We start from the raw sequence: 17,121 nt of genomic DNA, 5'->3' as shown, positions 1-17,121 counted from the left end.
CTGCCTTGAAGTCGGACCAAGCGTCAAGACTTTTGTCTGCCTTCAAGCTTTCTTTATGTATTTCCCCGGCGTAGAAATTAAGTACATATAAATATCAGGAAACTGGATTGGTGGCCAAATATTAATGTCCATGGACCACTGGTTCTTGGTAACTGTACCAAATATTAATGTCCATGGACCACTGGTTCTTGGTAACTGTACCAAATATTAATGTCCATGGACCACTGGTTCTTGGTAACTGTACCAAATATTAATGTCCATGGACCACTGGTTCTTGGGGTAACTGTACGGGTCACTGTCAACTGACGCTAATTTAAGCCCAAAATCAGCTGTTATGACATTTTTGCCACTCAGTGTGAGTAAGGGGGCCAGTCGGGAAGTGACGTCAATGCATAACCTCTATAAACAGTAACATTTTAGAAATAAAAGTTGTAGCCTGCCTTTTATACCGCATCTTTTACCGTAATTTGACATTTTCATCTCTCTATCTCGCCAACAGGCAGGCAGAAGACGTTTCTTAGCACTGGCTGAGTCCACCTGCATGCAATGAATAAACTAATTATCAGCCAATCTCTCTCATACTTATACTTGTATGAGCCCTTACCCTGCCTGTTTTAACTTCTTCTTTATTCACCCAGTAATACAAAACAATGGTATTAGGTGGAAGGTGGAGATAATACAGCACGTCTGACATAATACCTTTGTTCACTGACTACGTTTACATGCAGTCAATAACCCTTTTCTAACCGGAATATTCGCACGGCCATGTAAACACCAATAACCCCTTTGAGTAACCGGAATTTGCACATATTCCTGTTTTTAAAAAGCCCAATATGAGCCCTGGGTTACTCCTTTTCTAACTGAATATTGGGTCATGTAAACACCAAACGGAATATCCCCATCAAACGGAACATGAATGTGTTTTCTGCACATGCTCTGTTCACAAGGAATCCTGGTCTTTTGAGTCCAGGAAGTTCTTATAAACACGGAGAAACACAAGACCAGGAGGAGACTAATCACTTCATAAATGTAATGAAGGATATGAACATTTCTGCATTTGTAGACGGTAGAAAGTACCGGGATAGAAGATTTACAAGAAGGTGAGAGGAAAGTTGCGTGAAGCAGCATTTGTTTTGAATTTGGATACATGAAGAAGAAGTAGAAATGACAGGAATTGCGTCATCACGTTCTCCGTGCGTCTCTGGTTTGATCCAGATATCCCAAATGATTAATTACCATGTATACAGGGATAACCCTGTTAGCTCACGCATGGAAACAGATTATTCCCAATGTTTCAGTAACCGGAATATTGACCTTAACCAGAATTTTGACTGCATGTAAACGCAGTCACTGTTCTAACTTCCACCACAGTCCATTACATTTTGGAGCTTTTACCTTTAAACAATCCCCAAACTAAAGGAAATACCTTAAAGAATAATCCTACACAAAACAATTTCTAGAATATATATTTATTGTGTTGTCAAACATCTGACAATTATGCCGCCTCTTTAGCGCGCTCTGGAGCTAGTTAAGTATAGACTGCAAAAACTCAAAATCTTACCAGGAATATTTGTCTTGTTTCTAGTTCAAATGTCTCATTTTTAGTCAAAAAATCTCATTACACTTAAAACAAGAGTCATTACAAGAAAAATAACTTATTTGACAATTTTCACCTGTTTCAAGTAAATTTTCACTTGAAATAAGTAGAAAAATCTGCCAGTGGAACAAGATTTATCTTCTTAGCAAAAAAATCAGGGCAAGCAAAAAAGTCTTGTTCCACTGGCAGATTTTTCTACTTATTTTAAGTGAAAATCTACTTGAAACAGGTGAAAATTGTCAAATAACAAGTTATTTTTCTGGTAATGACTCGGGTTTAAGTGTAATGAGATTTTGAGCTCTCCTCTCCGTCTGTGACTATCACTATTTGTAGCTTTTAACTTACCTTAACAGCACTCGTAATTGAGCAGGCTTTTTGAACAATGCGGGATATATTTTGCAGACAGCCTGGACCCGGGGCTTTTTGTAAGTAGGATGTGTGTTGTTGTAACTTATGTCACTATATCTGTGTGGAATACTCACCTTTTACACCACGACTGCGGTGTGTAGGTGGCTGCTGCGCTGCTGAGTATTTGTGTGTGTGTGTGTGTGTGTGTGTGTGTGTGTGTGTGTGTGTGTGTGTGTGTGTGTGTGTGTGTGTGTGTGTGTGTGTGTGTGTGTGTGTGTGTGTGTGTGTGTGTGTGTGTGTGTGTGTGTGTGTGTGTGTGTGTGGACTAAACCATTTCTAGGAATGGGAGGGGGGGGTGGGACTACATCTTTAAAGATGTGTATAGAACATTATACCACGGTCTGTGTGAATACTGGATTCTGATTGGCTGGCAGGTGGAGGTTAAAAGTGATAACCTACACCTAGAAAACAAGTTTGGTCAAATTGCCTGAAATCTTTAATATCATTACTGGATCAACTGCCAGGTGGTAACCACGGCAACGGAGATTCAGAGAAGAAGAGCCGGCTACCGCAGGACGGAGACATGAGTGATTTTGTCATTTCTTTTAATTTATTTGGTGAATTTAATTGCATAAGGACCTTGAAACTGAGTTATGGCTTGTTAAAAAACTTTGTATCTTACTAGGTTCCAACGGCTGCAGACGAGAGATTAAATAGTCGCTCAGCCGCTCAGCTGTGGCTTGTTATAAAACTAATGATTTCAACTGAAAACACATTAAAGCATGAATAACTGATTTAATATTTATGTTTTTTGGTAAGTGGCCGTGGTATAATCGGGATAATGCCCTTCTAGGTGACATTAACATAAATATATGGACTTGGCCCCCGCGTCGTCCATATATTTATGTTAATATACACCTCGTCGGGCATTATCCCTTACTTATTGCACGGTTATAATGAGCACTGCTTACATTGCACTTTCAATAAATACTACTGCATTGTTCAAAAATTATTAATTCTGTCTCAAATTAGGGGGGGCATGTTCCCCCTGTCCTCCCCAGGATTTTCGCCCTGTTTGAAACTTCTCAATCTGAATTTCCCAAGGAAGAACAGAAAGATGGTGAGCTTTAGGAGTTACTACGTGATTAACATTCAGCAGGTTTCCTGCATGAACTGGGTGTGCAGAGAAGCATGTGCATGTCCGGCTGTCACTGAGACAGCTTCTAGTAAAGAGCAGGTGATCACTGCCGTTAAGCAAGGCAGCACGCGGCATCACGCCGCTGACTGTGTCTAAATCATTTCAGAGAAATAAATGCATCATTAAAATGTGAATCTGAAAGTTTTCTTCTTTTTTTATTATTTTTCAAAGCAAAGCAGTAAAACCAACACAAGGAAATGAATACAGAGCACATGGGTACAAGTGGACATAATGACTTGGTTTTATATAGCTCCTTCAAGGCACCCAGAGCTTTACAGAGATCATTATTCATTCATACACATCCTCACCGGTGGTGGTAGCTACGTTTGTAGCCACAGCTGCCCTGCAGACTGACAGAAGCGTGGCTGCCATATCACACCAAACGGCCCCTCCGACCACCACCAACATTCACACACATTCACACGTACAGACATACATAATGTCAATCTATTCATGGGTTTCAGTCACGTGACATTTTTTGTTGTCAGCGCCATCTTGAGGACCGACCGAGGACCTTCACGTCGCGCAGCCAATATGACGTCTCACCTAATAACTCACTTAACTCCCGAAGAACAGCAACGGTATCTACAGAAAATTGACACTTTAGGTTTCGATCCGTATATAATAACCAATCAATTACTGACTCCACTCCAGTCTGCCAAAAACCTGCCAGATTTGTCGTTTGCGGACATATATATCTACCTGGTCCACAATCCTTCTCCATACACCGGCGAAGCTCCAAGCCGTTTCCCAAATCCAACTCAGCCTGGATCATTTCTCGTGTCCTCTGCTTTTTCCCCACATCCAAGTAATGATCTGACATGCTGACATGTTTGCTGCATTTAACACCACACGCCGCTCATTCACGCTGTTTGCTGTTTGATTGCGTCACCACACGTAGTTATTAATGCCGCGTTCCATTTACCTCGGAAATCGGAACTGGGAACTGGGAAAGGCAGCCATCTTGGAATGGTAACTCGGGGGTGGTGAAGCTTCTCCCACTTTCCCTGTAGGAAATCCCACTTCGAGGGGCGTTCCAGTTGAAAATTCCCACTGGGAACTGGGAAATTCCGACTTCTGAGGACAAATGGAACGCGGCATTAATGTTGTTTTTTTCCCCACTTACAGGACCTTTTCTCTCCCTCCCGTCCGATGTTCTGGGACCTATATAATAATAGGATATTATTTCTTTCTGCCACTTTATTGAGGTTTTTGTGGTGAAATGAGGAGGAATCATAGATAACTTCTCATTTCAACTAACTGGATCAGCCGTTCCTCATCATGACTGTTTCCTACAGCGCTTTCAACCGGCTTTCAACACGAGTGACAGGAAGAGAATAAAAGAACATTTAAACATCACAATATCCCACGGCCCACTTAAAGCACTGGTAAAAGGTCAATCCCGTTTTTTTAGACTTATTATTGTCGCATCCCACGGCACAACAGATAGACGGCATGCTGAAAGTCGGTCCTTAAGATGGCGCTGCGAGTACTGTGTGACGTCACATGATATCGATAAATACATTTAGATTCCTATTCCAAGCCAATTCTTTAAGTCCAGACTTTATCCTTTGAGATGTGGCGGTATCCAGATAGTCAAGGAAAGGGTCCCAAATCTGGTAGAATGAGAAGGGTTTATCCCTCATGGCAGAGGCTTCAAACGGGATGACATTTGTCACAGTCAGCTGTGTTGAGATAAAGTGGGAGCTTAATCAGAGATCCACATAACCAGAATGCATTTTCAAGCACACTGCAACAGAATATGTAGAAGATCTTTGTTACTGAATTCAGCTGGAAGCTCATCCTCTAATCCCAACAGGCGAGTTATTGCGCCAACGTCAAGATTAATGTTGAAATACAATTTCAAGAATAAAGTTGAAATTTCATTAATAAAGTCAAAATTTCGAGAATAAAGTCGAAATACAGTTCAACCTTTTTCTTGAAATTGTACTTAAATATTATTCTCAACATTTCGACGAGGCATTTCGAAGTGCATAATGGAAAAAAAAATCTTCCTCCTCTAAAATATTATTTTTATTTTTCTCCTGCCTGGCCCCAATACTCTTCCTTAAAGAACACAACTGCAGCTGGACATCAAAACTCTTCCAGTCCAAAGTGGAAAAAAAACAATAAACCGGTTCTCAAAACTCAGGAGCTCAGACACGAGAACCAGGACTAAGTTCAGTGAAAGACTAACCCTGCATTCACACTGAAAACGTCATAGACGTCGTAGGCGTCCGGCTGCCATTCATTGTCTATGAAAGCGCTGCGAGAGGCGTTGGAGGCTACGGAGGTGTTGGAGGCGTCAGGAGCAGCGGGTTGGAGGCTTTGCAGGCGTCGGGGGCGCCCAGAGCGTCAATTTGAAGTTGAAAAATCTCAACCTTATGCAAATGAGCAGCGGCGATGCCGAGGCAACGTCCAATCACAGACCGGGATTCCTGAAGCCTCAATGCAGATTGTACTTTCATGTTCACACAAACTTACACTCATTCACATGCAAATATGAGCAGAGCTGTGCACTAAAACACTTATTTTATCAGGAATTAATCTATTTCATCCAGCAAACTGACATTTTTGCTGATTTGACTGCTGTTTTTACCTGAACTCTGAATGTGAAACAGTAACTGATGGTTGAGGAGCTGGATGGTCTGAACTATTTTATTTGCTGCATCGATCCAACGCAAAATAATTAAAAAGCGTGCTCATTAATAACAAAACACAGTTTAAACATCAGGACCAAATCCGCTGGGACCCGGTGTGTCAGTGTTCACCACAGACAGACTGCAGCTTCACCGGGACCAACGATGATGGTTGATGTTGATCCACGACCAACCTGGTTAAGGAGCATCAAACTCTCTCTTATCTACGCAGAAATAATGCAGAAATATAAAGAAGTGTGATCCATGGTGAAGAGGAAACTGCACTGCAAAAACTCAAAATCTTACCAAGAATATTTGTCTTATTTCTAGTTAAAATGTCTCATTTTTAGTCAAAAAATCTCATTACAATTAAAACAAGAGTCATGACCAGAAAAATAACTTGTTATTTGACAATTTTCACCTGTTTCAAGTAGATTTTCACTTGAAATAAGTAGAAAAATCTGCCAGTGGAACAAGATTTATCTTCTCATTACAAGCAAAAAAATCTTGTTCCACTGGCAGATTTTTCTACTTATTTTAAGTGAAAATCTACTTGAAACAGGTGAAAAATTGTTATTTTCTTCCAGTGATGAGTCTTGTTTTAAGTATAATGAGATTTTTTTGACTAAAAATGATACATTTTAACTAGAAAAAAGACAAATATTCTTAAGATTTTGAGTTTTTGCAGTGTGAAGATGTGCAGCTATATATTGGTATATGCACTTTGTTTCCTCCAGTTCTGCAGCTTGAAAGCCCCACTACTGCAGGCGTCGACAGACTTTCAGTGTGAATCCACCAAGCAGCGCGATGCAGGCGTCAGGCGATTTTTGACGCTTTCAGTGTGAATCCAGCATAATGGATCAAAACTGTGAAATTCCCCCAGACTGCTTTGGTGCAGATAGCTTGCTCCCTGCATGCTGGGAGGTCTGCAGAGGTTTCACAGAAAAGCTTCCCCATAGTCCAGATGACTATTTTTCAGTGCCAAACCACATTCTCTAAAGGAGAGCTACAAGTTTTTTGTTTGTTAAATAATATTTCACAGGATTTTACTTTTCCCTTGGTTTAGTTCTAGAAATACAAATACACACACTCAGAGTTAAAATCAAATGAAAAAAGGCTGCGTTTGCTTTGAAGATGCAGAGATGCTGAATGAGAGTCGAACTTTGCTGGACAAAAAAAACAGCTGAAAATTACAACAAATTGCCCAAAGTCAGGGGAAAATGTGAATATGTCAAACGTAGCTCAGACATTTAAAAACACTCATGATGATGGAAGAAGGGAAAAGAGAAAGAGGAGTTGAAGACAGGAGAAGGCACTGAAGAGAGGAACTCTGCTAATTAGAACAAGATGGTCTTAAGAGAGGATGATGAGCTGAAAAGATGCAGATGAAGAGAGGAGGATCAGCTCAAGCCAGGAAGATGACCTAATGACTAAAAGTTGAGCTCAAAAGTGGAAGATCAGCTGAAGAGGAGAATACAAGCTGAAGACAGGAAGAGAGGCTGGAGTAAACACAATATCCAACAGGCTCACAGTGCTGCTCTCCCCCTCTCCCGCTAACCATTCAACCACTTTAACTGCATGAGATGGAAATAGATAGATATTGAGATTCCTCAATAGGAAACATCGACAGGTCTTCGATTGCTCTCACCAGTACTTATTACCTGGCCCCACACTTGGAAACTCCTTGGTGGGTGTATTACTGAGATTTCAGGAGTCAGCATTCAACCAATGAAGACAGTTGCAAGGCAAGCACTGCAAAAACTCAAAATGTTAACAAGAATATTTGTCTTATTTCTAGTTAAAATGTCTCATTTTTAGTAAAATAAATCTCATTAGACTTAAAACAAGACTCATCACTGGAAAAAACAACAATTTTCACCTGTTTCAAGTAGATTTTCACTTGAAATAAGTAGAAAAATCTGCCAGTGGAACAAGATTTTTTTGCTTGTAATGAGAAGATAAATTTTTCTGGTAATGACTCTTGTTTTAAGTGTAATGAGATTTTTTGACTAAAAATTAGACATTTTAACTAAAAATAAGACAAATATTCTTGTTATAAGATAAGATTTTGAGTTTTTGCAGTGAGGCAAGTTTATTTGTACAGCACAATTAAACACAGGGTAATTCAAAGTGCTTTACATCAACATTAAAAGTGGCAAGACACAATTAAACAGTTAATAACAAATACAATGAAATAAAATTATAAGAAAAGAGGTAAAACAATAAAAAGCACAAGTTGTTAAAAAGTAAGGACAGTAGAGTACAGCAGGTACATCTCATTCTTACAATGGTAAGAATTACGTTTCTATACGGTCAAAACGTACAAAGACCGGGTCAAATACAGTATTACAAAAGTAATCTGTGCCGATTCGTGCGGTGCTTTCTACTTACGTCTGTTGTGTTAATACCACATGGGGCTGGGCGATATGGACCAAAAGTCATATCTTGATATTTTCTAGCTGAATGGCGATACTCGATATATATCGATATTTTTTCTGTGCCATAATTGGGGTTTCCCCCAAAGCATTATAGCATAGCATCTCTGTTAGCTTCATTTTTTCTGAGGCAAACCCTTAAAAAAACAGTCAGTTTTAATACAAAGCCTTGTGCCAAATGTCACACAGGTTCCTTTATTAACAGAGGTCTGCACAATATCAAAATGTATAAAAAAAAATGAAATAAAAATAAACTGCCTGCATATATAGAATAAAAATGCTTCTTGAATAAAATAAAACAAATATCCCTTTCCTGCATAACAATTAAATTAAAATACACTGTGCAATTAATACAATGTAGACAGTAACAGTTTACATATTTACAAAAACAGATATTTTCCCCGCTACGTTTTGAAAAATACCATCATTTACATCAGATCGTTTTCAAAATCTCTTCATTTACACGAACCTAAAGGTGCCATGAGCTGCCAAACCTGCAGGGGGCAGTGTAACGAGAAGATAAAGTCACGCTAGCCAATCAGAATCCTGGAAAAAAACATCAACATCAACAAATGCGACCTGTTGGAAGTAACTTCCAGTTACTTCCAACAGGTCGCACTCATGACGCTGGTGACGTTTCTCTCGCATGATGTGACGTTCTGAAGCCTAAATGTCCGTTTCTCTCTGTTTACAAGCAAACGTGAAGACGGGGGTTTTGCAAATCTCCACTTTGGCCGGAGTTTTCAGAAATGATGGTTTTTGGAGACTTTGAGCTTCGTTTTCGTGTAAACGAACGACCAAAACACATGAAAACACCACCGTTTTTCTACGTGTAAACGGGGTCTCATTCTTCCAATGCAGCGTGTCTCATCACTGCTGCACCTGTTGCACCTGTTGCACCTGTTGCACCTGCTGCATCTGCAGCACCTGCTGCACCTGCTGCACCTGTTGCACCTGCTGCACCTGTTGCATCTGCTGCACCTGTTGCACCTGTTGCACCTGTTGCACCTGTTGCACCTGCTGCACCTGTTGCACCTGCCTGAATGTTGGTTTCAGCCAACTCAGCAGAGAGAAACAATCTGAAGATAAACACGAAGGCAAACATTTTTTTCTCTCATTATTTATTGTGAAGCTGTGACTTCATGTAAATAATTCAGTTAAGCTTTGGGTAAAGACTTATTTTGTTTGGCGTTATTTTCCAGAAATGGATGGAGAGCCTACTCTTTAGATTTGCATTAGTCTGTGTTTGCACTTTCAGATATGCTCTCTCTCAAATCCAGGGCTGCTCGGCCCCCCACCTCGCCAACCCGGCGCTGACGCCCATGCGGAACTAAGTTCTGCTGCAGTTCCTCTGCTGACCACTAGAGGCTGCAAAAGCAAGGCAATCTATTGATTCTTATGTTAAAATGTCCAGTTTCATAATTGATTGGTAGTTGGCTCAGCCAATTCCTGGCCGTTAACACTGCCTCCTCCGTAATCGCCATGCTACCACGTTTTGTGAAGCACATACATAGTTTTGAGAGAGCAGTCCAACATCTGGGGGTGAAAACACAGACTAGCTCTCAGATCTAAACCACATGCTCTTGTTTATTGGCAGGAAAATAACGCCATAAGTCTGAGCTTCTGTTCTGGTTTGTGTGAGACAGGAAGTGGATGAAAACCACTGCATGTGTGTGTCTGAGCGTCCTGCTTCCTCTCTGTTTGGTGAGGACAGATCAGGACGAGCAGGGTACGTGCGGGACAGACCACAGCCAGGTTCCTGAGGTCCCTGAGGTTCCTGAGGACATGTCAGTATTAAAGGGGACCTATTATGGCATCTAATTTCTATTTTAAATAGGCCTTGAATGTCTTAAAAACAAGCTTTTGATTGTTTTTGCTAAATAAATTAGAAATTCAGCCTCTGGGTCATGTCTTTATCTTCCCATTCTCTAACCTCATTATCTATGCGGGATTCTGAGTGGGCGGGGCTATGATAATGAGGCTCTGTGCTGATTGGCTGCCTGAATGACGCGATACACCGCTACGAACAAGTAAGCGGAAGCTCCGGCCGGCGGAGTTACACCGTGTCCTAACTGCATGTGATGCGAGCGAGCGTCAGCCACAAAATCAATTCCATTTCTTTATTTTCTATTGGACTGTCCTAACTGGCCGCAGCGACGCAGCGCGTCGTTTTGAGATGAACATTTGTCGGACGCCCTGCTTCTATTTTCTTCCTGTCACTTGCGTTGAAAGCCGGTTAAAGCGCTGTAGGAAACAGTCATGATGAGGAACGGCTGATCCAGTTAGTTGAAATGAGAAGTTATCTCTATGATTCCTCCTCATTTCACCACAAAAACCTCAATAAAGTGGCAGCTGCTGGAGGGAGATGGACAGAGAGCGTCCGATGTCTCGCAGTGCTACGATAGTCGGATGCTCATGCAGTTACACGGTTTAGTTGTGGGCGTGGTTTGCATTTTGGTTCCGTAACGAAAATCAGCAGAATCTTATTGGCTCGTAGATCCACATGACACTGGACGGCTCATCCGGGCGGCTGTACAGACACTGCAGAATCTGGTTGCTTTCCTCCTTCTCTGAGTTGGCAGGCTGAGGGGAGACCACTTTATATATGTTAAAGAGAGAAAAACCTGTTTTCATCATAGGTCCCCTTTAAGCCTCCATGTGGAGAAGAGAGAATGACGATTGAATCAAACACAACACTTTGACTACAGTATGTTTGTGATTTTTTTTAATGGTAATTTTCATTTTGTTTCTTATCAGTTTAACATTCTCGTATCCGGTGCTTCTGGGAGATCTTTCTAATGTGACTAAGACATGTTCAGACACTGTCTTGCTCTCTGCCACTAGGTGGTGGTTTGTACATGGTTTCATGACTAACCGTGTGTGTGGAAGCAGCAGTGTGATGTATTTATAGATCTCTCTGTTACGTCTGTCTGTAACCATGAATGGATGCGTGCGCTGCCTGCTCACTCATTTGCATATGAAAACACTATTCACATCACGTCTGAATAGATAGGAAAATAAAAGGACAGCGATGCAGAACCCGGGTTTATCAGACGTTATGTGGCAGGGCTGTGGATCCATTCCAATTCTTAAGATTCAGAATCAAGATCAAGATTTGATTCAGTACGATTCGATTCGGATATTGATTTGGGTTAGTGTTATTAAAACTGTTTTTTGAGCTGTTGCATGAATTATATGACTGTAGTTCTGCAACATATTACTACTAGTATTATATTGAGATTCAACAGCAAGTATTGCAGCTAATGATGCTGTAAGGACCAATCAGCTCCCAGAATGCTGATAGAACTGCTTTCAGAAACATCGTGTAAAGAATTATCAAACAGATCCAGGGCAGCAAACATGAAATCAGTCTTATTTTTTCCCACATTCCATTTGAATTTTTTCCATTTTCGGTCTATTTCGGTTTTTAATTTTTGAGAATTTGATTTTTAGCATTTTATGCAAATGTAACCCCAAGACAGTATATAAAGTAATGAAATATAGACAATTTATGCAATTATAACTGAAAACTTTAATGTTTTCATACCTTTAAACATATTTAAAGGCAAAAACATGGCACCAGTTATGCTTGTGTCGAACAAAACATTCCTTTTTTGGGCATAAACAAAAAAATACCAAAAGTTGTAATGATGGAAAAAAAAAAGCAATTTAGACATACGAATCGATTTTTACGAATTAATATGAGAATCGGTCACTGTTTTGAAATAGTTCCTGAAATCTAAAGCAGCCAGCAATTTAATACCAGACAGTCAGAAGGTTCTTAGATGCTGGTTCTCTTCTCTAGAAACCTCCCAGCAGCTGAAGCATTCAGCTGGTCATGGCTGCAGTTACCCGAGGCCCGAGTCAGGGTACGCTTGATGAATCTGCAAATGAAAATAAGGGCTTCATCCTTCACCATGGCAACTAAATAGAGGGTCTGCATTGACGTCACTTCCCCACTGGACCACGCTCTGTCACTGAGTGGCAAAACCATCTGCAACTAGCGGAGAAGACGGGATAACAGCTGATTATCAGCTTAAATTAAAGTCAGTTGGACTTGACAGTGACCCGTACAGTTACCCCAAGAACCAGTGGTCCATGGACATTAATATTTGGTACAGTTACCAAGAACCAGTGGTCCATGGACATTAATATTTGGTACAGTTACCAAGAACCAGTGGTCCATGGACATTAATATTTGGTACAGTTACCAAGAACCAGTGGTCCATGGACATTAATATTTGGTACAGTTACCAAGAACCAGTGGTCCATGGACATTAATATTTGGTACAGTTACCAAGAACCAGTGGTCCATGGACATTAATATTTGGTACAGTTACCAAGAACCAGTGGTCCATGGACATTAATATTTGGTACAGTTACCAAGAACCAGTGGTCCATGGACATTAATATTTGGTACAGTTACCAAGAACCAGTGGTCCATGGACATTAATATTTGGCCATGAATCCAGTTTCCTGATATTTATATGTACTTAATTTCTACGCAGGGGAAATACATGAAGCAAAGCTTGAAGGCTTACAAAAGTGTTGACGCTTGGTCCGACTTCAAGGCAGGATTTGTTGTAGAAATTAAAGTGATGAGGACACCGAACTTTATGACTTGACCGTTTAACGTTAGCTACCCAAAAACCCAACATTACCTGATACAAAATGGGAACCACAAATCCACGTTTCGGTGCCTGGAATCCAGTTGTTTCTGTGAATTGTAACGATCCATTTGTCTCTCTTAAGCTTATTTTTCGGCAGCCTGTAAAACGATAACTCTGATTTCTTGAGTACAGTCGATCACACAACAGCTCTTTCCCATTTTAGATGTTTTCCAGTTGCTCAGTCTTTCTGACACTCAGTCTTTCTGACACTCAGTCTTTCTGACACTCAGTGGTTGTAACCCGCTGTGAAGTTGCATCTGTGACGTCATGCACATTCCCTCTATAGATAGATGCAAATCTTTCCTCTAATCTGCAGCCAGCAAGCGGTTTTCCACCGGGCTGCGTCTCCTGGAGACCACGCTGAACGCTCCGCTGTCTGTCTCCTGTGTTTCAGAAGATGCTGGAAGCCTCGGACCTCGCCCGGAGCGTCCAGTGAGGAGAGGAGGCCCCGCCTGGCCACGTCGTGCACCGCGGGGACGCTGCACGCAGGGGGACGCGCAGGAGGACCTGCCATGTCCTCCCACATGGAGATGTTATTGTTGGTGGAAGAAGCATTAATCTGTGGTATTGCTGATGTCGGGGGGGCCGGGTGTGGGGCAGGTGGGGATCATTCACATCACGGAGGAGGCTGTACCTGCTTTTGAAAGTATTTATTTCTCCCCCATGACTGTTGATGAACACGTTTGTGTTCTGCTGATCAGCGGTTCCGGCCCGTCTGGGCCGTCGTTTGCACCAAAACTAGACTGATGAGCACGAGTGTGCGGTGAACTCCTGCTCAGCAGCACTAACACGACACTCCTGCTGCTACACCGTTATCCCTGGTCACTAATCAAAGTGTTTCTGACAATCGGCATGAAGATCCCGCGTCTGCAGCGCCAGCCGCTAGGAACCCGCCAGCACGCCGGACCGAACCGGGTCTTACCTGCCTTTTCCTCCGCGCACCAGATCCTAGCTGATGTTCTTCTGCCGTGTGGTCACTGGTTCTGTTAGTGTGAACACCTAAAAGTTTAAACCCTGCACTCTCACCTCTGGTGCCTTGACATGTAACCTGAATATTTGTTTTCTACGCTACAGAACAAAATGCATTGCAGCTTGGAACCTACGATCAACGGTTGAAATAAATGGAGAAAGAGCTTGACGTGTTGGGTTTGACTGCTGCAACATGTAAATGTAAATGTACTTTGTTTATATAGCCCTTTACAGCCACCTCTAGGTGAGCCAAAGTGCTTTAAAAGATACAGAAATACAACATACAATCATAAGACAGAGCAAAAAATAATAATAATTAAAGCTGCAAGCAGCGATGAACGGTCCTCCACCCTTGTGTAGTTCAGGCTGCAGTGGAAGCTTGTATGACTTGATGTAGATTCTTCAGAACTGGACATTTAGCGGATGAAACCACCCACGACTCTTTATATCAAACCATTCAAAAGTTATGGCAGAAAAAAGGATCTATCAGATATCGACCAATCAGAAGAAGGGGCGGGGCTAATTTGCACCAATTATGTTCAAGGACTCAATACCGAGTCCGATGACACCACCCACGACTCTATGTGAAACCATTCAAAAGTTATGGCAGAAAGTCAAATCAAATATGGACCAATCAGATGAAGGGTGGGCGCGCTTTTTGGCGTCTAGCGTCGCCATGGTAACGCTTTTGATTGAGATGTGCAAAATGTGCGTCGTCGCAGGATGGAGACGCACATTTTGAAGTATAACACACCTGGGTGCACGTTACGGTTCGGGCCGTATTAACGGCCGAAGAAATGGCATAAATTGCACCAAAATGACAAGATAAATTCAAAATGGCCGACTTTCTGTTGGGTTTCTGCCATGACTCCCAAGAGACTTTTCTTTAAGTTGCGACATGATACAGGTGTGTACCGATTTTTGTGCATGTACGTCAAACCATATTTTGGGGCTTGAGGCACAAAGTTTTCTAGGGGGCGCTGTTGAGCCAATTAGGCCACGCCCATTAATGCAAACCATTAAATATCAAATTCTTCGCCAGGCCTGGTTTGCGTGCAAAATTTGGTGACTTTTGGGGCACGTTTAGGGGGACAAAAGGCAAGAAAAATTCCTACAGATACAATAGGGCCTTCGCACTGTAAGTGCTTGGGCCCTAATTAAAGATAAAGAGTGAAAAGTAAAAGTAAAAGCCATTCTAAATAAATAGATTTTAAGCCTGATAGGTTGCTGCAGGCTTGAAACGGGCCGGACTCTGAGCCGGGCCTCCTGGTTCCTGGTGCTCCTGAGTCTCAAGTGTCTTCTAGGAATGATCAGACAGTCAGGAGGTGGATGAGCAGCTGCCGAACATGAAGACCCTCCTCAGCACCGCGTGGCCCATAAGTCACCACTAAGTGCTTGTCGACACCCTGGGTGACCTGGATCTGGACCGTGTTTCTGCTGCTGGATGAACTGCTGAAGGGGGATTTTCCTGCCGTCGCGCTCCCATATCAGATCATCTGCAACTTATGGAGCAAAGCCAGAGACGTGGCTCCACTAGTGATGCCACACATGGACCGTGCCGTGCGTTGATCAATTCAATTCATTATTATTATTTATATAGCGTCTATTAATTCAATTCAATTTTAATTCAATTTTATTTGTATAGCGTCTAATACCGCAGGCAGGTGGAAGCAGCAGCGGGATGACCAGAGGGGGGGAGGGGGGGGGGGGGGCTTCCGCAGGCCAGCACGCAGCTCCTGAAGCTCCGGCTTGAAAACATGTAAAAAAGAGAGGCAGGAGGGTCCCCCCTTATGAGCCTGGTCCTGCTCAAGGTTTCTTCCCTCCTAAAGGGGAGTTTTTCTTGCCACTGTTTGGCTTAAGGCTTTTCTCCCACTATGGGAGTTTTTACCTCCCATTGTTTATATAATAATTGCTCGGGGGTTTATGTTTATGTTTATGTTTATGTTTATGTTCTGGGTCTCTGGAAAGCGTCTAGAGACAACATCTGTTGTATTAGACGCTATATAAATAAAATTGAATTGAATTGAATTGAATTGACAAAAATTATGGTTATGAGATACTTATAATAAATAAAAATGGTAATGGAGAAGAGAGGCAGGGAAAAGGAGAGGAGAAGAAGGGTGAGAGGCACCGCCCAGTGGATCATGTCGGTCCCCCCTGCAGCATAAGCCTATAGCAGCATATCTACCGCGAAGCTATATTTGAGACTAACTATTATAGTCTTGTTCTATAGCTGCAACTATGACTACTGACTCTAACACACTAGAGTTTACACTACCTAGAGATTTACTAACACCAGCTAGAGGTTTCCTAAACAATAACTATAGGCTTCACTAAACAGAAAGGTTTTAAGTTTGGTTTTAAAGGTGGAGGTGGTGTCAGCCTCCTTAACCCAGATTGGAAGTTGGTTCCAAAGTAATGGAGCTTGATAGCAGAACGCCCGCCCTCCCAATCTACATTTAGATACTCTAGGAACTACGAGTAAACCTGCACCCTGGGAGCGGAGAGCTCGGCCAGGAACATAAGGCACTATCAGGTCTTGTAAAGAATACAGAGCTAAGCCGTTTTGGGCTTTATACGTAAGTAATACAATTTTAAATTGGATTCTGAATTTTACAGGTAGCCAATGGAGCGATGCTAACACTGGAGAGACGTGGTCTCTCCTGCTGATTCCTGTCAGTACTCGTGCTGCTGCATTCTGGATCAGCTGGAGCCTATTCAGCAAATTACTTGGACATCCTGCTAACAACACATTACAGTAATCTAGTCTAGAAGATACAAACGCATGAACTAGTTTTTCTGTATCACTCTTCGAGAGGATTTTCCTAATCTTTGCAATATTACGGAGATGGAAAAAGGCTATTTTACAAACCTGATTAACATATGGTTTAAACCAGGGGTTCTTAACCTTTCTGACCTTGGGGCCCAATTTTTTCAGTACAGAGTGGCCCGAGGCCCGTTAAATATTAACACTGTATAGCAGCGAAGGTCCAGAACATCATAATAAATATATATATATATATATATATATATATATATATATATATATATATATATATATATATATATATATATATATATATATATATATATATACATATATATATATATATATATATATATATATATATATATATATATATATATATATATATTAAAAAAGTACATATTTGCCCATTAACATGTGTAACTTCAATTACACATTTTTTTCTCTTAAAAATAAAATAAATAAATAAGATTTTATTTTATTTTTCAAATGCTATCT

The 17,121-nt window shown here is 41.4% G+C and overlaps 1 protein-coding gene across 3 annotated transcripts in view; it reads left to right on the top strand.

Annotated features, from left to right (window-relative positions):
- LOC133424349 (anoctamin-10-like) overlaps positions 1–14,176 on the top strand; it is a 52,343-nt gene extending 38,167 nt beyond the window's left edge. Inside the window, exon 14 of one of the 3 annotated variants that reach the window (XM_061714904.1) lies at positions 13,282–14,176. In XM_061714904.1, the coding sequence (XP_061570888.1) occupies positions 13,282–13,323 (42 nt within the window). In that variant the 3' untranslated portion in view covers positions 13,324–14,176. Of the gene's footprint in view, positions 1–499; positions 1,627–13,281 lie in introns of those variants that run through there. The other 2 variants (XM_061714888.1, XM_061714897.1) reach the window with 2 other exon arrangements.
- The last annotated feature ends 2,945 nt before the right edge of the window (positions 14,177–17,121 follow it).

Source organism: Cololabis saira, chromosome 3, assembly GCF_033807715.1.
Source record: "Cololabis saira isolate AMF1-May2022 chromosome 3, fColSai1.1, whole genome shotgun sequence".
In the NCBI taxonomy this organism is placed as follows: Eukaryota; Metazoa; Chordata; class Actinopteri; order Beloniformes; family Belonidae; genus Cololabis; species Cololabis saira.
Note: the sequence above shows the minus strand (reverse complement) of the source record. Positions and strands in the feature narration are given on the sequence as shown.